General features: G+C 32.4%; 2 protein-coding genes across 2 annotated transcripts; one reads left to right on the forward strand and one right to left on the reverse strand.

Moving 5' to 3' along the window:
• The first annotated feature begins 8,843 nt into the window (after positions 1–8,843).
• On the forward strand, positions 8,844–13,496 carry LOC110610527. Its single transcript, XM_021750486.2, has 3 exons — positions 8,844–9,029; positions 9,124–9,261; positions 13,202–13,496. Exons 1-3 carry the CDS (start codon positions 8,939–8,941, stop codon positions 13,216–13,218), a joined length of 246 nt encoding a protein of 81 aa, XP_021606178.1. The 5' UTR covers positions 8,844–8,938; the 3' UTR covers positions 13,219–13,496.
• A 473-nt stretch (positions 13,497–13,969) lies between these two features.
• On the reverse strand, positions 13,970–18,369 carry LOC110611036 (LRR receptor-like serine/threonine-protein kinase GSO1). Its single transcript, XM_021751142.2, has 2 exons — positions 14,604–18,369; positions 13,970–14,519 (listed from the first exon to the last, which is right to left on the reverse strand). Exons 1-2 carry the CDS (start codon positions 18,013–18,015, stop codon positions 14,149–14,151), a joined length of 3,783 nt encoding a protein of 1,260 aa, XP_021606834.1. The 5' UTR covers positions 18,016–18,369; the 3' UTR covers positions 13,970–14,148.
• Between the last annotated feature and the right edge of the window lie 5,595 nt (positions 18,370–23,964).

The raw sequence follows: 23,964 nt of genomic DNA on the forward strand, positions 1-23,964 counted from the left end.
TCTAGCAACATGTCAATACTATTTAAATATTCAGAATATCAAAAGTGGTTTAACTTAACCTTTGAGTACATGGTTTGTCAGTATAATTAATATCCCTTCATCACAAATGTCCCAATTAATCATTTGCTGCATGGAACATGTCTGTAATGTTAAATCATATAAATTCTCATTTATTAGCTATTGACCTATTGAATGAAATTTCAAATCTCATATAGAATGAGAGTTTGACCCATATATTAATTCTATCGTTAAGAGAATAATTTCTACATGTATCATACACGCGTCTATTATTAAATTTAAATTACTTAAATTAATCATATTAATTTAATTAACTATTTTCTTATTAATTTATCATATTAATTGAATATGGGCTAGACCAACATTTGGCCTTAGGCGCATTAAGAAAATAAGATGTAAATCTCTTAATTATATCAAAATATATTTAAGTCTCATATCATATTAAATCAAGTTCATATCAAATATGACCCAATAATATATTTTTATCTTCTTCAAATCCCATGTCTTACATGGTTTTAATTCATCATGTGAATTATCTTCTTTAAAATTCATGTTTTACATGGATAAAATTCATCATATAAATTCATTTTTCTTGTTTAGATTCATATCCTGCATAGATAGAATTCATCACATGAATTTATTATCTCCATTAAATTAATTTAACCCATTATGGTTGAATTTAGTTTAAGTCATATGTAACAACTTGGAAACCGACTGCTACTGGTGTTAGGGTTCAAATCGACTTAAGGTCACTGAAATCTGTAGCAAGCCCATAATACATTCTGTTATATTTGATATAATCCCAAACATGAAGAATCAAGACTCAGCATATGCATACATACATAGCTGAAAATATAAACTTATTCTTGAGTCTTCATCAAATGCTCCAGTATTGTCATCATTATATGTATCTGTTTAGTTCAAACATAACTTAAACTTAAAACTTTTACATATAAATATCATTGGCAACAGGATCATAAAAGAAAAATAGGGCAAAACACAACTTTAAACCACAACACATTATATGTCTACAATCAAACTATTAAATAAGAGTTATACCAAAGAACATTGCTGACCTCCCGAGCTAACTCTGGTCTGCAAACCTCGAGTTAGGGGAAAGGGATAAGTTACTAGAGTCTAGTGAGCAAAAATATGATATAAAACAGTTTAATAAAATATATGATCGTATGAATGCGTCATAACACAAATAATTCACATCAAGCTAGAGTTGTCACTAGTAACCCTTCATAATTCCGATAGTGCTCGACCCACAACAGATGCTTCTTAAGACTTTCTTTGAAACATAACATATCCAATGTGCCAGGGACATAGAATGAGCACCCTAGTGTTTCTCTTACATAGTGTTAAAGACGTAGAAAGGTCTCGACCAGGACTCCATATCCTTCATAAATATCATAACATGTTAGAGGGCTAGTGGGTCATTCAATATCCATCCACAATAACAAAGAATTATATAATGCTTCATATTCATGAATTCTAATGCAAAACAACCTATTCATATAAATATGGTATTCGTGATGTATGAGTATGTTTGGAACGTTTAATTTCCTTTAAAATAATAGTTTAGTTTAGTTCTACTCACCTCTAGTTGACGCAAACATAGCTCTGAAGCAGTTATCTCATTGCTAACCTCTATGGTCTCTCAAGTCTAATCCTCTTGGAGAACCGATGGCCACAACAATAAAGAATTTAGAGAAGAGGAAAGATGAACGCTAAAGGGTCCCAAAAACTAAAACTCGAAAACCTAAACTTGATTCTTCAAAACCGAAGATAAAATCATTAATTTCTAAAAGTTATATGGAAGATTAAAGTGAAAAATATCAATAGTTTATCTTAAGCTCATCTTTGCTCGAAAATGGAGAAAACCTTTCTCAATTTTTGAGTTGAGTTTAATTTATAGGTGGGTTGGAAAAAGCACTTTCAGCGATCGAATCTGGAGGTTCGGCGGCCAAACTTGAAATTTTTGAAATATATTTTTTTTAAAATATATTTTTAAAGTACTTAAAATTTATTTTATAAAATATCCATTTTACCCTTCTAATGTTTCCAGTTATGAGATTTCGGATTCTAACGGAGATTACATCAGAAATTTAGAATTTCAACACTAGAATTTAGCCGAGTATTATATTCTTCCACCCTTAAGAACATTCATCCTCGAATGTTCAACCATACATGTAAAACGCATAGCATACACATCAAAAAAACACATAATACCATCTAACAACTCACAAGTTGTAGTCCAAACTGATAAGGCCCTTTGTGTGGCTCTCCACATCTAACACATCCAGAGCTATCTGAACTAGAACTAGAACAAATGCTTCTCAGACCAGACTACAACCTATTCCAGGACTTATTCTTCTTGGCCTTCTTAGTGGATTTATTCCACTTTCTATTTCCTGTGGCCGCTACCCTTAGAGAAGAGAGATTAAACTTTTCTGTACTCGAGGCTTTGCAACCTGATGATTGTGCCACCTATTGCTTCAATGTTCCCTTAATGATTGCATTAGCATCCATCTTTCTAATTGCATTCACTATAGTGTAGAAACTCTCTCTCTTTGTTGCTAAGATTAGAGAGGAATACCTAGAGTGTAGTCTCATGGTATACCCCATAGCCTTTTTTTTGTTCTGTGTCATAAGCCTGATCCACATATTAGAGCAACTCCAGAAACTTGTCTGTATATTCATCCACACTTATTTCTTCGGTCTGCCTTAATTGTTCAAACTCTATTACCTTTAACTCCCTTGAATTGTCAGGAAAAGTCCATCCTGCAAACTTACTTGCAAACTATTCCCAGAACGAGCTATCCAGTTTTGGTTCCATATAATTGTAGTTCGCTCTTAACTCATCACTTATCATTTTTACTGCTATGATATACTCAAATGGGTCATCTCCCTCCTTATGAATTAGAGCATCCAACTTTAGGTAATCTATCATCTTTACCTTGCTCCCTACTGATAGGTTAGGTCTAAGAGGTTGGATTTCAAGAATTATTAGTTCTGTTGGAGAAAGAGGTGGTGCAGCACTCCCTGAGTTAGGGTTTGTTGGATTTTGGTAATATGGTGGAGGTGAGAACATAGGGTAAGGTGGATATGGTAGGTAGTATGGAGGATAGGGCATGTATGAGGGATAAGGGTGCTAACTGGAGTAATCTAATGAAACTCCCATTGGATACGCAAGTCCTTATGGATAAAATGGGTACTTAGGTGGATAAGCGAATCTTAAGGTCTGAACGCCTCCTGTTCCTCCTTTAGACTCTCCCACACCCTCTCTTTCAAAGCTCATACCCAAACTTCTATCTCTCCTCTATTCATCACCCACTGATTTTCTAATATCTCCAAACATCCTACCCAGATTTGTTCTTATTCTATTTACATCAAAAGATCTTCTAAGGTTCCTTTGTGCTTCTTCCCTGTTACTTTTGCTAGTCCGTGCTCTCGATAGAGCAACAAGGGGGAAGGGAATCAATACCCTTATTTCCAGGTGGGGCACCGGGCAATCGTGCAGATCGACGTGAGCCACACATCCTATCTTCTAAAAAATAATATTAAACACATAAACATTAGCATCCATATGAATCCACAACATACATATCATATCATTAATGCACATGCACATAGTCATGGAATTACACATAAACATACATAAATTAAGACAAGACTAAATCCTATCCCTAGTGCACATGTATTTTCCTAATTGTGCTTGCCTCTAACATCTATGAGTCCAACACTCTAGGTCTGACCATATAAACCTAGGCTCTGATACAACTCTATCCAACCCAAAAATCGGACCGCTACCAGTGCTAGAGTTCAGATAAAATTAAGATTGGCGGAGCTCGTAGCAAGCCTACTAGACATCTTATTATATCTGATAAAATCCCAAACTTGGACTTAAAAATGTACATAAATATTTTCATAACATGAACCAAGACTCGACATGTGCATACATATATAACTGAAAATATAAACCTATACCAGAGTCCTCATCAAATGCTCTAATATAATCATCATTACATGCCTCTGTTTGGTTCAAACATAGCTTAAATTTAAAAATTTTACATATAAAGATCATTATTAAAGGATGATAAAAGAAAATTCAGGCAAAATACAACTCTAAACCACAATACGTTACATGTCCACAACTAAACTATTACATATATAAGAGCTATACCAAAGAATACTGCTAACCTTTCGAGCTAACTCTGATCCTGCAAACCTGGGGTTAGGAGAAAAAGATAAGCTATTAGAGCCTAGTGAGCATAAACATAACATAAAAAAATTTAATAAAACATATGATCGTATGAATGCGTCATAATACAAACAATTTACATGAAGATGGAGTTGTCACCAATAACCCTCCATAATTTCAATAGTTTCCGGCCCATAACGGGTGCTCCTCACAACTTTCTCTTAAATATAGTATACATATCTACATTGTCATAACCGTAGAATGGGCATCCTGGTCTTTCTCTTACATTATACCATGGGTGTAGAATGGACCTTGACCTAGATTTCCGTATCCGTCATACATATCATAACATGTTCAAGGGCTAGTGGGTCATCCAATATCCATCCACAACAATAAAAAATTATACAATGCATCATATTCGTAAATTCTAATGCAAAATAACCTATTCATATACACATGATATTCATGATGCATGCGCATGCTTAAAAAATTTTTTATTACTTTTTTATTACAACAATAAAAAATTATACAATGCATCATATTCGTAAATTCTAATGTAAAATAACCTATTCATATACACATGATATTCATAATGCATGCGCATGCTTAAAATGTTTGATTACTTTTAAAATAATAGTTTAGTTTAGTTCTATTCGCCTCTAGCTAAGCTTAGTCCTAAAATAGTTATCTCATTGTCAGCCTCTACGATCTCCCAAGTCCAATCCTCTTGGAGAAATGATGGCCATAGCAACAAAGAATTTGGAGAAGAGAAAAGATGAACTCTAAAGGGTCCCAAAAGTTAAAACTCAAAAGCCCAAACTTGATTCTTCAAAACTAAAGATAAAATCATGAATTTTTGAAAGATTAAAGCGAAACATATCAAGAGTTTGTCTTAGGTTCACCTCTGCTCGAAAATGGAGAAAACCTCTCTCAATTTTCAGGTTGACCTTAATTTATAGGTGGGTTAGAAAAGCCACATTTGACGGCCGAATCTAAGAGGTTTGGTGGCTGAACTTGAAATTTCTGAAATATTTTTTTTAAACACATTTTTAAAATACTTAGAATTCATTTTATAAAATATCCATTTTACCCTTCTAAGTTTTCCGGTTCTGAAATTTCGGATTCCAACGAAGATCTTGTCAGAAATTTAGAATTTCGATACCGAAATTTTGCTGGATATTATATCATACTAGGAACTTGCAATTTGTGTTACTAACTAAATTCATTAATTAATAGAATTAATTAAATACATTTAATTAATTAATTAATTAATCATGCCAAGATTGATTGTTATGTGTGTGACTTCCCATGTTCATAGTCAATTAGCAATGAGAATGGATATAGCCTTTCCATATCCTCGAATGACATCCTATAAATTCTCGATTACCATAAACTATAGTTAGTGTCTAGCATAACGCGTCATGACTACCCAATTAACAATGAATGTATTATTTCATTCAATCGGAACCATAATCATAAATTATCATACACTAAAGTCCTTTCGTTATAGAATCTCAATTCAAGTTAGGATCACGGTAAATGTTAAATCGCATGGATTATATGATCTTATTTAATCCTAATTCTTAATGAGTAATACTTAAATTAGAAATCCTTTCTAATTAAGTCATATTGCTTCAGCCAAGGACTTGTTATCAAGAATAATTAACTCAGTCATAGGATTCCATCCATTTACCCGAAGTAACGAATCCCATCTTCACGAATCCCTTACCTTTGTGTACAACTAACTTGAACCAATACTTGCCATATACTTATATACTGTACAAGTATGTAAGCGGTATCATACTCAAACCGCCTGCAAATGAGACAAGTTTAGTCTTAAGTCCAAGGACTATATGCACTATTATGATCTAGATGAATAAACATTGACAAGAGTAAACTAGTTCGGTCCACTTATCACCATGAGCACCAATATATCTGCCTAAACATCATATATCCTATGGCATGAGACTTACCACTCTATTATCATCAATATAACTATATTGATTAGTAGAGGCATATAGATGTAATAGTCTACTCTGGATGAATAATTCCCAATGAGACATCCTATGACTGTGAACATTTTATAGTATTTTGTATAAATACATTTCGTCATTATATTATCAATTCCTTAAGAATGGACGACTATCAAAAACTATGGGGCAATAGATTATATTTAATTATTTAAACAAACTTTGATTAATTAAATTATCTATTGTTTATGCCTAGGGATATAAAATTATGTCAAATCAATATTATAGTGTATGACTCTAGGGCACATATTTCTAATAGCTGGTTGGGTGCTAATTAGGGGTGAGCAGTATTCGGTTCAAATCGAAAAAATCGACCGAACCGAATTAATTTGAAAATTCAGTTCGATTTTTTATTCATTTTGGTTCGGTTCGATTTTTAATTTCAAAAATTTCAGTTATTTTGATTCGGTTCAGTTTTAATAAAAAAATGAACCGAACCGATTAGTGATAATAATATGTTATTTTCAATAATATAGAGAAATTAGATTATATTAAGATTAAAATATTTTAATTAAATTTTAAAATATTAAAAATAAATTAAAATAAATTATAAAAATAAAAAATTTATTAAAAATAGAAACTGATCAAATCAAACTGAATCGAACTAAATCAGATTGGTTCGATTCGATTCAGTTTCTAACCAAAATCAATTCGATTTGATTTTTATAAATATTAAAATTTCAATTTTGATTTATTCAGTTCGGTTCAGTTTTGAACCGAACCGATCGAATGCTAACCCCTAATGCTAATGGTCAACTTTTGAATATTGTCTGATAGATTTTCCTAATATTCTTGATTCCTTACACGCTGAGACTTTAGCTTCACGTGCTATATTGAGTTGGCTAAAAGATCATTGAATAAATAATATTATTGTTGAATTTGATTCTCAAATGCTAGTACAAGCTATTAATTCTAAAGATTTTTTGCTCCTATTTTGGTTCATTGGTTAAGAATTGTTGTAGTTTATTATCAGACCTTCACAATAGGTTTTTTTTGTTTATTTGATGATCATTGAATTTTATTACTCAATATTCTAGCGACAAGAGTTCATTCTACGTCTTATATGAAAGAGTAACATTTTGTCTCTCCTTTATTTTTTCATTTTACGTTGGGTTTAGATTTACAATTAATATAATTATATTGTTCTTTTTCAAAAAAAAAAAAATGTAGTATATTGAATTGCTAATATAAAATACTAGTTTATTCCCATTATAGTTTTTTTGCTTTGTTCGGCTTTGGGATTTGTTCGAGTTTTGTTTGTGTTCATTTCCTATTGCTGGGTTTTATTTGGGTTTTGTCTTGGTTTGGTCTGTGTTGGTGCATTTTATGTTGGGTTTTTGGCTTTGCTTCCAGGTCGTCAATTTAAAAGCGAGAGGGTTGTTGTTTTCGATCTAGTGATGATGTTGTTGCTAGAGTTGTGAGAATCGACTTTTGTTTTCTGAGGGCTTTGCATGTGGTTGATAGTGGAATTCTAGGGAGTCGTCAATGTGTCATGTGGTTCATTTCCCTTCGGCTGGTGTTTTACACGGGCTCTTCTCCTGTTACCTTTTAGTTGGTACATTTTTTGTTGCTTAGCACGCTGATCTAGATTCTGGGTGCCTGTGGATGTCTTGGAGCTTTGGTTCTTCCTCGTTCCAAGCTTTTCTCTTAGTTTCTAGCGCGGCTTTGTTTGGCCTGACTGTGCGACAGTCCGTGGAATTATAATCTTTGACGCTGGTCCATCTAGCTGTATTGGTGGATTGATTTGGCTTGGTATTTTTATTTGATTTCTTTCTATTGATTTGATATGATTTGCACTGGTTTGAGTTGAACTCTGCTTTGATTGAACTTTGTAATAATTCTCATTTCTTATTACACTTTGTACTTTTTTTACCCAATAAACTATGTAAATGCAATATAAATGGCATTGTTAAAATAATGCTAATATAATTAAAAAAATTATTAATAAAATTTTATATTATAATTTTAAAATATAAAATATAAAAACTAAATATATTAAATAACTTATTATTTACAAAAAGAAAATTTTTTAAAGTTCAATTTAAAAAATTAATAATATATAATAATTTAATTTTACTAAGTAAGATAAATTATTATATATTTTTCATTTTATTATTTTTTATAAAGTAAAAAAAATACATAAAATTTTTAATTATTTTGTTATAAAATTTCAATATATTATTATTTATTTTTATTGGTTGTTATGAAATTTTAATTTTAAGTATTTTTATTATATAAAATTGAAGATTATTATATGAATTTTTAAATTACTTTTTTAAAAATATTTTGAATTTCAAAATTTAGGGGAATTTATTTTAATAATTATTTTTAAAATATATTAAACAATAATTAAAATAATAAAATTATTATTAATATTATAATATTTATTTAATAATATGGTTAAATCTCATTTCGAGTTCGATTATTTACCGGTCATTGATCGGGTCCAGTATGAAAACAGTGCGGGTAATAACTAGATTTGGCTTAGAACCGGCTCCGATGGCTGGTCAGCAATGATTGTGAAAGTGTAGGATGGGGAGGACGACACGTGGCCAGATCAAGAAGGCTTTGGTTATAATTACAATTCACGAGTTAAGGGTAAAACTTGAATAGTGTTGGGGAAGAAAGGTTGGCTGGAGTGAGTGAGTGAGAGAGAGAGAGAGAGAGAGTTTGATAGAAAAAAATGGCGTGGAGTGCGACGATGATCGGAGCATTGCTGGGACTTGGCACCCAGATGTACTCTAATGCCCTTCGCAAACTTCCCTATATGCGTCGTATTTCCCTTTCTTATCTTAAATCAAAAATTGATTTCGATTCCTTCCTTTTTTTTTATTGGATTTCAATTTTCATAAATTTGTGCATTTGCAGATCCATGGGAGCATGTGCTTGGAATGGGATTGGGAGCAGTGTTCGTGAACCAGCTGGTGAAATGGGAAGCTCAGCTTGAACAAGACCTCGATAAGATGCTCGAGAAAGCCAAGGCCGCCAACGAGCGCCGCTACTTTGGTACCCTTTGCTCGCGATTCTCAGTTCTTTTCACTCTTCAGTCGATTCTTTACTTAATTTTATGGCTTGCGTCTGATACCAATTGCCGGATTGATACTGCTATTTGAAATGATAATTAGGGGTTTAAATCTGAAACCAATAGTTTTATTGTGCAGGAGATAGTTGGAGTTAGGTTTTTGACAACTTTGATATAATTGAAATCGTACTAATTGGTGAAAAGTTATTATACTATTATTTAATTAATTGTCAAGTGAAGCGATTGATAACAGCTTCTTTAGTGGATGCTCAGATGAGCAGGGGAATTTTTTTTTTTTTAAGGGAAGGGAGACATGGGCATGGAAAAGACATTGGCTGATTATATACAGAAATTAAATGTGATTGTTAAAAATTACAAAAGATATTGTGAATTTTTGTACTTAAAATTAGCAATATACTTTTGAAAAAGCAGGCTCGCAAATAGGTAGTTAAGGAGGAGGAAATGGCTGGGATTGTTGGCCACAAGCGTTGGTTGTACATGAGTCTGAACTCTGAAAATCTTTTCTTAGAAGGTGTCCTAGGAGCTGGAAGCATCATGAAAAGTTGAGCTCCTATTTTGATTGATAAAAAATCTTGCTTAGAAATGTGGGTTAGATGCTTCTTTGTGTGGGGATGTAAATCACCACTGAAATATCACCAGATGTTGTGATGTCATCTCATCTGTCAACTCACTCTATGTAGTTAATGATGTGTACTTGATTATGCATTTTAAAGATCCAATATAATTTGTTTCTAGTTTAGCAAGTATAGCATGCTTGATAACAATTCATATCTATAAAATAGATGTTGGTTTTTTCAATTTAGCTGCAAACCATGATAGACTATGCAACAAGTTTGATTTGTAGGCAACAACTTTTTGGCTTTTACAAAGTCCTTAGTTATGAGATATATGCCATCAATGTCTAGTAATAAAATAATGTTGTTGCTAGGATTCTCTATAACTTTTATACTAGACTATAGACTACTCTACAATTACAAGTGAGAAGTGAGAGCCTTACTCTGGCTTCGGTTTCTAGTAAGAAGAATCAAGTTGTGATCTTTCTGTTATGGATATCACCATTATTATTTCATCCATACGCTCTTTCTATACTTCCACTTACAACTTAAATTAATCAGTTTATGCCTTCCCCTAATCCTTTAGTTTCAACTTCAGAAGCAATGGATGTGTCTCAAATTGATGGCTTGTGTCAAATTACCATATCATCTTCTTTCCATCCCTTTGTTATTAATAGTTTTCTTTTCAATCCAGGTGTAATGTTTTCCATTTGCATCCCACATGCTGAACATGAGTCCTTCAAGAATTTAATAAGGAATAAGGAGAATTACTCTTAGGATGGGATCAAATATTTTACATGATGGCTGTTATGTACTGGGATTTTAGGGCTGTTACCTATTTCTCCATTTTTTACAAGTCCCCACAATTTGTAGGTGTAACAGCTATTACCATTAAAGTTTCAAAATTTTATTGTCTACATAATTACTTTAGCTATAAATTGAGGATATTGATGTTTAAGAACTATAGATTTATAGTCTTTATTTTTGCTTATATCAATATCTATTCATTTCATAAATTCTGCAAAATTTGCAATTGCATAAAAATTTGCTTAGTGCCAGTTTGTTACCATTACATTATGGCTGTTATAAGCCTGTTTCTTTTACCTGCAACCACAAATGCAATCGCGACCCTAATTTAGAACCATATTATCAAGTCTTTAGATTTTTAAGAAATTCACTAATTCGTTCCTATTTGAAAACCACTAATTAAACATCCTTGTATTCTACAAAAACAAACTCTTTAATCCTCCTGTCAAAGAAACCATTAGTTATCTTGAATATTTGTAACGTTTAGTCTCTTTAATTTTAATTATTCATATTATTTAGTTCGTATAATTTTAAATATTCATACTTTTTTGTCCCTTTGACCAAGCTAAAACAAGTTGATATACGGTTTTTTTTGTTTTATTTTTATAAAAGGACTAAATAATTTGATTTTACAAAATACGGAGATGTTCTAATTGAGTGGTTTTTGAAATGGGGGCAAACCAGTAAATTTTCTAAAAATCTAGGGACTCGATAGTAATTCTCCATAAAGAATATTTGCTCTCTAAAATTTTCATTATTCCCCTTGTAGTATCCTTTTTCTCATGTTTGTTGTCCATCTGCATTAAGTGAGGTACATTCGTGCTTATTAGTAATTAAGAAATATTGCAAGGAATATTTTTTATTTCTGTTGAAACCTAACTTGATAGTGCTTTGTCATCCTTGTGCTTCCTACACACAAAACATCTTTTTTAATATTTTATTTGTCAATTCCAATTTTAGTTTTGCCTTGTTACAATGTAAAGCCTTGAGACTCATTGCAAAATGTTGCGAGGGATGCAGAGGCCTGAAAATTGTGTTTACTTTTTCAACAAAGAGAGGGTATTATGTGCTTTTCTTTCTTATAGCAAGCCTACAAGATGTGTCTTTTTAAACAAAGAAAGTATTGTTATTATTATTGTTTTGTTATTATGAAGACAAAGGTAGTCCTTATGTTTATGAATATATTAAGATGCAAGACATAAATACTCCTTCCATATGAAAATTTGTTGTTGACAAAGAACCCAAGGTTGAATTGAATATAATTCTAGCAGTTAGAAGGAATCTTATTTACATAATAGTTTTAAAGTAGGAAGAGTCTAAATTAGAAAATTAGAATATACAAAAATATAAACCCCTATTTTACAACCTTAATAATGAACATTAATTACAGTACTGATTAGGATATAGGTATTCAATGAAAAAAAAAATCCAAAATAGGACAAAAAATATCAACACTATTAGTGTGCAATTACAGTTCATGGTATGCCTAGGAATTTGATGCACCAAATTTTCAGTAGGTTCCTGTTTGATTCTTCAATGCTTTAGTTTCAGTTCTCTTTTTTGGTACTTCAATTTTGGTTTGGTCTATTTCTGTCCTTGAACAATTTTATGCAATTGTTATACCTGAATTATTTTTTAAGCTTTAAAGTTGATTGTTAATGCACAATACATTATATATTATACTTTTACGTTTCCTAATTATATAATCTTTAACTGTAAGTTGCATGTATAGTTAAGGATTAAGCACTATTATATATGTTGTCCCTTGATGCAACTCAGGAGAGGGGAATTGGGTTTATAAAAATTTGAAACCTTAAAAACAAGGCTATATAATGTATTTGTAACCAAAATGAATGATAAGTTTATAATAGTCCATATTACAATTTTAAGTGCATGTAAACGTATATAATTATATTGAAAGAAATAATATATGTAAAAAATTAATAGAAATACGTGTAGAAAATCAATTCTCAGTTCAGTATGGGTTCTGTACAATTTTGGTATAGTTCTTAATGAAGAATCAAGAATCAGAACTGAAATAAAAGCAGTTAAATAAATTCAGTTTGTTATGTTTTTTATTGCTTTTGGCAAGGAGACGTGCACACCTTTAATCGACACTCTCCTTTAATATGATGCATAGGTTCTCATATGCCCATCATGCCAACTAGACCATTGAAATAGTTGCTGCTGTTTCCTTTAGTGAAAATATCAGTTAATTGATTTTTCAGAATTTCACACGAGTGATATCCAAAACTCTACAATTTAGTTTCTCCTTATTTTGCTCTATTTCAATGTGCTTTGTTTAATGGTGTTGAATTGGATTATAAGCTATATTAACGGCTGCCTTGTTATAAAAAACATGAGATCTTTTTCTCTTGTGCTTCCTTCTTTCCTTTTTCTTTATTTGAATAACCCTAGTTTAGGTTATTTCAGGATCCTTAATCTGGTTGTATGAATCCTGACTTTTGTTATTAACTTATGAATTGTGGATCCTTGATCTGGTTTGCTAATAGTTCTCTTTTTTTTTTAATCTGCATTTCAGATGAAGATGATGATTAGTCCCCCCTCTCGTTGACGAATTTTGGCATTGTGTGGACAAGAAATTCATGTTTGCAGAAAAATGTTGTCACAGAACGATATTTATCATGGACAAAATACAATTGCTGGAATTTTGTTTTTCAGTTGCTCTTGTAAAGGTTCTCAGAACTTTTCTAACTTTTACTGAGGTGGCTTAAGTTTCAACTTGGATAATAATTTGAAGCAATTGGGTGGTTTTCTGCTAAAATAACTGTGTAGAGATGATATCAATATCACACTTCATAAGTTGTGTTTTGAAATTTTCAAGGTTTATAATTGGAGCAACAAATCAGATGCGCTAAAATATTTGAAATGTATGCTTATGTCCGTGAAGTGTTGCTGCCAAAAAAATTGCGCTAATAATTGAGCAATTTCTTACTTAGTGGCAACAAAATCCACCATCCTAGTCAGTAAGGTCAGTTGTGGCGAAGTGTTGTGCAATTGATTGTTCATATGCCTCTGCTTAGTGCTATTATTAGAAATACAAGTGCTATTATTAGAAATACAAGAAACATATTGTGAGTAAGAAACATACTGTGTCATAGTACTTCTTTCTGTCTAGTTTACTTTTTTTATATATTAAAAAAAAAAAATTTTGAATTTTTGAATTATATCATTTTAAAGGTATTAAATTTTATTAAATATAAAGAAATGTTTGAATATTTCTTTAAAAAAGTAATAATTAATAAGGAGTTATTTTAAAAATAAAATAAAATATAATATAATATAATTATAAAATTAAATGAAATTATAATAGTGAAGGTGTATAATAATTCGAATACATTTCCAGGATGATACAATAATCAAAATAGAAGTCAGAAAACTCAGAAGTTAGCATGAGATTACAAAACTAATTACAACTGATGCTTTTATTGCGACTTTAACTCGACTCCTTCAAGCATTTGTCACTAACTATGCGTAAGCATCCACATTCACCTTTGCAAAATCCACCATCCTGTTGTGGAACAAATGCAGGAGGAGATCACAGGCATGACGAGAGGAGGGCCTCTCTTGTGGATTAGTCTTAGTGCATTGCAGCGCAATTTCAAGTACTTGATATGCTGCACATTCTTCACCTGGTAACAGTGGTTTCAGTTCAGGATCTAACAATTCTTCACGACCAGATCCTTGCATTTCCATATGTTTCTCTACCCATCTTACTATGTCCATATCAACGCCAAACAATGCATCCGTAGGCATTTTTCCACTAACGAGTTCCATCAGCACGATACCCATGCTATAAACATCACTCTTCTCTGTCACCTCAAATGAGTATGCGTACTCTGCATTAACACGACAATGTTGTTAGGATGTGCAGGAAATGAACTCATGTAGGATTTATTGAAAGCGGAATCTGTTTATTTTACCTGGGGCAATGTACCCGTAAGACCCAGCAAACCATGAACAATTTGCTTCTGAACTGGACCCAGGATCCTCCACTAGTGCCTTTGCCAGTCCAAAGTCTCCCAGATGTGCCTCCATATTGGAATCCAGCAGCAAATTGCTTGATTTGATATCTCTATGGATGAGCTTTGGCACACAATCATGGTGGAGATACTCCACTCCCTCAGCTAATCCAACGGCTATTTTCAACCTTGCCTCCCAGTCCAGGCTTTTCTTCTTCTTGATATTAACGGGTGATAGTCCATGCAGCCAATTCCAGACGCTCCCATTCTCCATATACTCGTAAATCAGAAGATTAGAACCTGCTCCTTTATTAGTACAATATCCCAGTAACTTCACTAGATGCCTGTGCTTGATACTTCCAAGTGTTTTTACTTCTCTCATGAAGCTTTTGTTAAGCAAAAAATCATCTTTCCACAGAATCCTCTTAACAGCTACTGTTTCTCCAGTGTGCAATTCAGCTTTGTAGATTGTCCCAGACCCTCCTGAACCGATGATGAACTCATCGCTCAAATTGCTAGTGGCTTCCATGATATCTTCCCATCTGAAATCTCTCTTGGCAATGCCTTTCTGGAATAGTGGTCTATGCTGTGCTTTGGAAGAAGTGGAAGAGTAATTGCATGTCAGTTCACTTCCTCTTCTGAAAGATTCTCGCCTCTGTTTAAAAAAGAGAGAAAGTCCAAACACCAACAGAGCAATTGCAGCTAAGGTTGTAATTGCGGAGATTATCACCACCGTTGATTCACTTAGGCCAGACCTTTGGTTGCCTGAATCAAAACCGTTGCAGTGATTAAGAGGCTTTCCGCAAAGTTGCAGGTTTCCTTCGAATGCTTCAGCAGGCCAGTGCGAGAATTGCTTGCTTAATTTCCCTTGAAGGTTGTTGAAGGAGAGATTAAGCTTGCCTAAGCTGCTCATCTGCCCAACCTGGGGAGGTATTTCTCCCACAAGTTGATTGTGGGACAGATCAAGGGACTCAAGTTTGGAAAGTGTTCCAATAGAAGGTGGGATTTCACCACTGAGATTATTGTAGCTGAGGTCCATCATGCTTTGAAGATTCTTGAGCTGTCCAAGCTCAACGGGTATTTCTCCGCTGAAGCTGTTGTGTGACAGCCGAAGTTCATACAACTTACTTAGCCTACCAAGAGTCCGAGAGATTGGGCCTGATAATTGGTTGTTGTTGAGGTTGAGAACATCAAGGGATTCCAATCTCCCAATCTCAACAGGAAGAGTCCCGTTCAGTGAATTGCTATCAAGAGAAAGCACCAATAATTTGGAACAATTGAATAGCTCAGGAGGAAGGGACCCAGTAAACTGATTGGAGGAGAGCTTTAGCTCCCCCAGTTGTGTTAACCTGCCAAGCCACAATGGTATAGGCCCAGAAAGAAGGTTGTTGTTCAGATCAATATGGGTCAATTTGTTGCAAAGCATAAGCTGTACTGGTATTGGACCTGTGAGCAAGTTCCCTGAGAGATCCAACAGTGATAGCTGGCGAATCTTGCCCAGTGTCCAAGGGATTTTCCCAGTAAATTGGTTGTTCCCCAATCTTAGCCTTTCAAGAGAAGGTGAATTCCCCAGCTGGGGAGGAATTTCATGGTCAAATTCATTTCCTGTGACATCAAAAGACAGGAAAGAACTCGAGCTACACAATGGTTCAATGCTACCATTCAATTTGTTTTTTGATAGATTTATTCTTGTCAGGTTCCTTAAATTGGTAAGCGAATCAGGAATATTACCTTCCAGGGAATTGTTATAAAGCATTAACTGTTCCAGAGCCTGAAGGAATCCAAAAGTTGCTGCAATGCCACCAGAGAGATGATTATCTGCCAAGTCTAGAATTTTTAGTTGATGACAATTACCCAAACTCGAGGGAATTTCACCTACAAGCTCGTTTTGTCTCAAATGAAGCAGCTTCAGTCCCTTCAACCTCCCAAGAGTAATAGGAATCTCCCCACTGAAATGATTTCCAAAGAAATCAACCATTTGCAAGCTTGAACAATTTCCAATCTCCATAGGAATCTCTCCAGATAACTGATTGTCATAGAGATATAATACTTGAAGATTCCCAAGCATGCCGATCTCTTTAGGAAGGTTACCTTGAAAATTGTTGTGATACAGTGCAAGCTCCTGGAGGTTGCTGAGGTTTGCTATGAAGGGAGATATGGAACCCTCCAAACTATTGTTGTGGAGGTAGAGATAATTCAGTTCAGCCAGATCAAAAATTTCAATAGGTATTGAACCATTAAGTGTGTTGTTTGACAAGTCAAGCTGTTGCAGTGATTGGCACTGTCTTAATTCCTTTGGAATTGGACCAGAAAGTTGAATCTCTGCTAGAAACAAGCTCTCCAAACTGGTAGCATTTGAACATATGCTTCTTGGTATGACACCAGAGAGATTGTTGTTTGATAAGACCAAGTAAACAAGCTGACCCATGTTGCCGAACTCCTCTGGAATCCCTCCAGTGAGCTTGTTCATTGATAAATCAAGATTCTGAAGATTACCCAGTTTGGTTAATGACTTTGGGATTGGACCTTCAAGCTCGTTTCCTAACAAATTCAGATAGGTGAGTTGACTCAGTTCACCAAGTTGGCTCGGTATCTGCCCTGAGATACTATTGTTGGCCAGGTTCAAGATTTGGAGATTTTCTAAACGACCCAATTCTACTGGGATTGATCCGCTTAGATTGTTGTTAGCAGCGGTGAAGATAGTGAGGCTTGAACAATTCCCTAGCTCGGCTGGAATTGGTCCCTGCAGCTGGTTCTGTTGCAAAATCAAGTTCTCAAGCATGGTAAGTTGTCCGAGTTGGGGAGGTATTGTGCCCGTGAGACTGCATGAGGCTAAACCAAGAGTGACCAAGTTGGCAAGCTCACGAAAGGAGGCAGGAATAGGTCCACTGAGTCCATTGTCACCGATTCTCATGACCCGGAGACTCGTGAGGGAACCCAGCTGAGTTGGAATGGAACCAGTGAGTTGGTTGGAGAACAAGAGCATAGATTCCAATGAAGAAAGGTTCGAAAGGGCAGTTGGGATGGGACCCGTGAGGCTGTTAGAAGAAAGATCAAGGTGGAGTAGGTTTTGCAGACGACCCAGAGAAGGTGATATTGAACCAGATAATGACGAGTCAGATAGGTTTAGACTCAACACTCGCATTGAGCCATCAACCGAGCTCAATCCACAAGTAACTCCTCTCCATTTGCAGAAATTTGGATTGCTTTCATTCCAATCACGCAAAACATTTTCTGGGTCTTCCAGAAATGATTTTTTGACCTCCAAAAGAACAGATAAATCCTGGTTTTGACACACAACAAAACCAAATGAAAAGCACAACAAAAGAAGAACAGCTAATAACCTCTTCTCTTTCCAAGCCATATCTGCCATGGATGAACAAGAGATAGATAGAAAGAGGGAGAGAGACTAAACAAAGTGCAAGTGTGTAAGGTTCATGTCGATTAAGAACTTCATGGATCAGTAGTTTTCACTGCGAAGGCATTAAATAGAGAATGGGTGTTTTGATAAAGAAAGGAGGCAGCCATGTGAGAGGGAAGGGCATGCATGGAGGCTAAGGTTCTTGAACTTTACGCGGGTATTGATTGTGAGTTGGGAAGTCGGTATAGTTGCAGTCTTTAAAGACAGGCCTCAAAATTGGCGACAATAAGAGATAGAGGCCGTGAATGAGAGCCAGCAGTAATTTGATTGTAGTCAAGTGAAGCAAATGCCATAAATGGCTATCCATCTACAACTGGAACTGTGCTATTGAGGGTTTATAGAGAAAGGAAGGTCAAATTTGGTCAGATAAAGGACTGGAATTTGTGCAGATAAAAGTTCAATCAATGCAAGTAAGGTTAGGTAACATTGGTTTGTGAGAAAATTTAATTTTTAATTAAATTTCATATTTTTAATTATAAAAAATAAATAATTTTTTTTAATAATCATACATTTAAATAATATTTTCTTAAAAAAATATAAATTAAGATATCAAATATGTTATAAATATACACAAGAAGTCAAAGCTATAAAAAAACACAATTAATAAAATTTAGGCCTTCAATAAATAATCTAAAATTTTTTATAAATTCACATTTAAATCTTAAATTTTAAATAAATTCACAACTTTAATTCAATTTTTTAATATATTATTGAAAAATTAAATGAAAAAAAGAAGGGTTGGTGAGTGGTTTTGATTGAATAAGAAGAAGATATATGATTACATGGAGAAGATACAGTGGTTATATGAAAGACAAAGGATGATAAAGAGATGTGGGTTTGCTGGCTTACTTGTTATAGTGTGTTAGCTCAATGATTCAAAAACCCTAATGAGAAAGTGAACGGTTGGATTCCTAATTTAATTCCCTTTTGTTAATTTGTACTTTTGAAAAAGCTTCTCAAAGTCAAAGGATTCCCTGTGTCCCTATCAATTGAAACTTGTCATTCCCCACGTAAGCTAAGGCAATTAAACTTAGTTTTCCTTTTTAAAAAAATTTACATTTTTGTTTGCATCATCACCTTTCAAAACAAAATTATATTCTTATATTGGGTTGAGCTACCAAACCCTAATGTCCTTTTGTCCTATTTTTAACTTTTAATTGGGTGCAAGTAATCCCATTCTCTACTCCAAATTGCCTATTTTAACTTAATTTCCCACCCTTCTTTTTTTTTTTAAATAAAAAATATTTGAGACTTTTATTTAATCATGATTATTGTTTCTTATACTCCATGTTTTGAAAAAAAAAAAAAATCTAACCTACTTTAGCAAATTATCGGGGGATATATTTAGTTGCTATTTTTATTTTTCTTAAAAAAAAAAAAAGTGGTGGCTATCATGTTATTCCTATTAAGGTTTCTATCAATGAACAATGTACCTCCTATAGCTATTGCTGTAAGTTGCATACTCTAACAAATCACTGTACCATCTCATCATTTGTATTTTCAGGTAAATATTTATAATTGGTAATTAACCAAGCATTAGGAGTAAGCTGACTATTAGGAGTAAGCTTACTCTTATAATTTTAATTGGAGGTACCAATCCAAGTAATTCTTCATAGAACAACTCCAATTTACATCTAATTGACCAATCACTGCATCATCATCTATAGGTAGATCAACAATAATAACAATATCTTGAAGTATGATAGTATACTCACTAATATGTATCATAAAAGTGTGAGTCTCTGGACGCCACCTCTTAACTAGTGCAGTGATTAGATGATATCTAATACAAAATATTTTAGTCGGTTAATACCATAGAAACCATATAATTCCAAATATACCTCAATGCAAGGGTTGACATTGCATTTAAGAATAGACGAAAATCGCCTACACATAATTGGTTTATCTTCTATTAATTTGTCCCATATTGCTTGTGATTGATGATTTTGTTATTATGTAAGCAAGGAAGGGTCAATAGGTTCAGGCCATGTGTAGTCACGATAGTTTATTCTCCAAAGCATATTTACATATATAATTTAAAGAAAAAGTCATTAGTATAATTAAAATATGATGTAAGAGATAAAGAAACATATAAGACACTATCAATTATTCACATGTATGATATCAGAATTATTCACATGCATGTCAGGGTTAATTATTCACTCTGTATAGGTCAGAATTATTCAAATGCATGAAAATCTCACTTATTCACCTATCTATGTTTCCACTAAATCACATGTATGATATTAGATATTCTCATATAGCAACTTGGACAAATTTAGCAATTTAATTAAACTTATTGGTTGTGTATATATATGTGCATTTCTTTCATGAATGAAATGTAAGTTTACCCTAAATACCATTCTTGTTTATGACTTGAGAGGATTGGTTTTCCCGATCATGAAATGTTATTCTCTTCTAATGATTAAGAGTAATTTAGAGTCATATGAAGAAGTATTACGTGCTATCCATCCTTAAAACAATCATATGCTTATGAGGCATTGAATGTGTTATATATTGAAAATCTCTAGGGAATATGATGTCACTCTTAATAGAGAATTAACTGCGAATGAGATTATATACTATCTTCCTTATGCATTCGATGAAAAAATATCTAATGATAAGTAAGTGAAGTATTATTATGCACTTAACATACTTGTTGAAGGGTAATTGTAACTGTTTAATGAAATTAAAAAATCTATTTTCTTATACAATAATATCGTCTTCAAATAAATTATAGGAAAAATTACTTTTTGGTTCCTGAGATATAGCGTAATTAACATATTCATCATTCTATTTTTAGAATCCAACACTTTCGTTCCTAAGGTTTAATTCTGTCAAAATTAGAGGTCCCTCTGTCAAAATGTCATTAGTGACAGGAAAAATGACTGAACTACCCTTTTTAGAACCCAACACTTTAGTCTCTAAAATTTAATTCCTACAAATTTATAAGTCTTTCTCTCAAAGAATTGAAGAAAAAAATACGTTTTCATCCCTAAAATATTACATATTTAACAGATTTATCCCTCTATTTTTTAAATTCAACACTTTAGTCCCTGAAGTTTAATTTCGTCAAAATTCAAGAAAGAAAATCTCAAATTCAATCTTCATAAACAAATAAAAATTTCAATAAATTTAATATTCAAATTCAGCAAAGATAATAAAAAAATATATATATAAAATTTAAATTATTAAAAATAAAAAGTTAAAACTCAATAGAATTTGCTTTTGTGATGCCAGTGATCGATGCTCGCCATTTAAAAAATTCAATAAAATGTCTCTGACATTTTAAAAAGTCTACTAGCGAGTCTTTCCGTTAATTTTAGTCGTTAAGTATTATAAAAAAAAATTTAAATATCCCTGATATGGAGGGACTAATTAGTAAATTTTTTTAATAATTTGAAGGACCAACTAATAATTTTATCTAAACTATAGAGACTAAATAATAAAATATTTAGTGATAAAATTAATAGAAAAACTAATTAGTAGACTTTTTAAAATATCAGGGATATTTTAATATATTTTTTTAAAATTGAGGGACTAAGTAGCGAGTTTTTCCATACTATAGGGACTAAATAGTAATTTTTCATTTTATTATTGATAAGGGTATTTTTAGGATTATACTTATTCTCTTTTCTTTGATCAAGTGAAAATCATTAATTTAACAGAAATTTTTAACGAAAAGACCTTGGATTTTGACGGAACTAAATCTCAAGAACGAAAGTGTTGGGTTCTAAAAATAGAGAGACAAATCCGTTAATTATACTATACTTTAGGGACTAAAAAATAATTTTTTTCTAAATTATAATATAATACATAATGCGATATAAATATTTTCATGCATCAGTATCATCATCTGACATTTCAATATTCAACTAATATTTAGCCGTATTCCCTAAATTTAAAAAAAAAATATTGATTAATGTCTCCATTGAGCCCTCAAATGAAAAAAAAATCTAAACTTATTTTAAAATGATTATTTTTCTTCTTTTATGCGATATACTATTGTGTGTCGCATATTTACATCTAATATTAACATGTCAAATGCTTTTGCTTTTAGTACTGTTAGGTCAATATCTTCATGTAAGGATGTAGCTTAATCTATCTATATTCTCACTCACGTAATATTATAGACTTTATCACTATTATGTATATTTGGATTTAAAGGATAAATGAAATCAATACTAAGTGCTCAATTTTGACTCGTTCTATGAAATATGTCCCTTGATGTATATGTTACTAACATTTTTCCTACAATTAATAATTGAAATATTAAAATGTACAAAATAAAATATCAATATATCTAATTATCACAAAGCAAAATAATTCACATACATAAATTAAAATTTCACTATTATTGTCAATAACATTTTGGCAAGTATCGAGGAAGATATTTTACAAAATCACTTTCCTTACATTACTAAAGTCAAAAGATATATTTTCAGCTTTAACTTCTTCCATCCATTGATTAGTTTGTTGACTTTTCAATACATGTTCAAAAGAGCAATGTTGAAGGTGATATTGATCTAAACGGTGATCCATCACATTAATTTCGTTTTGCAAAACTTCTTTAACCCGCTTAATATCATTGTCAAAAGATCTGGATAAGCTAGCAACCATAGTGTCTAGAACTTTTAAATAATGAAACTGACAATATGCTTTCAACTCGCAATAACACATCCCACAATCTCCTCCAATTATACTCAGTATCAACTATAAATTTTTCAAAATCACTTATGATAGTAGAATGATTACCTACAAAAATATGCTTGATATTTCTATCTTCCAAACATGAATGATTTGTTAAATTTTTGAAAGGTCGTTTTACTCTATACAATTATATCCATTTAAATCTGTACATTTATTAATAACCATTTTACTATCGTTAATATACAAAGTAATCTTTTATTTTTTATTCTTACATTTTGTTTTGGTCAACTTCTCCATTATCCCCACTTCATATTGCAAATTCAAAATATAAACGATTAAATTATATATGAAAAATTTCTAAAAGAATTAAAATAAAAAATTCAATCAAATATTACTTCATTAACATAATAATTTCAATATCTAACTGAACATGTTTGCTTGTTATGATTAGACTTTTCACAAATTGTATAACTATTTTTGTTTAGAACTAAAATCTTCGATGTTCTCCAATCCATTTTATTTTGAATCCTATTAGTTTTTGGACATTCTTTCGTCTTTGTCTACATTTCACAAGGAATTAAAGGCTTTCCATATGATTTTGTTCAATAATTAGAATGTCCTAGTGGATTAAATATAAGACCATAAAATTTTATTGTTATCTCCAATTACTCAATATATATCTTAGGCAATATCGATGATGAGCAGTAGGAGGTTTTGTTCAATAATTAGAATGTCCGAGTGGATTAAATATAAGATCATAAAGTTTTATTGTTATCTCCAATTACCCAATATATATCTTAGGTAATATCGATGATGAGCAGTAGGAGGTTGCCACCAATATTTTTGCATAGCTTTCTTTATGCAACATGCCTATCTAATATAACACAATTCATCTTTATCGGTTAAGAGAATAGGAAAAAGTATGTATTATTATGAATAACAGATGAGCTTAAATACATACATACAGTTTGTTTGCATCCTACAAATAAGGGAGTTATACACATCTAAATACAACAGAAAGCTATTTCAAAACACTCGAAGAAGGTTTAGTATTATCCTTATCTATTATGCCCCCGCAAGATGGTGGTCAAGCTCCGACACTAATCTTGTTCTTGAACTTTGTAAACTCTATAATTGGCAACGACTTGGTTAATAAATCAGCAATTTGTTCTTTAGAAGAAACATGGGTAACTCGTAGATGGCCAGCTTGAACCTTCTGTCTGACAAAGTGATAATCTAGTGCTATGTGTT

The sequence above is a fragment of the Manihot esculenta genome, chromosome 3, assembly GCF_001659605.2.
Source record: "Manihot esculenta cultivar AM560-2 chromosome 3, M.esculenta_v8, whole genome shotgun sequence".
NCBI classification, from domain to species: Eukaryota; Viridiplantae; Streptophyta; class Magnoliopsida; order Malpighiales; family Euphorbiaceae; genus Manihot; species Manihot esculenta.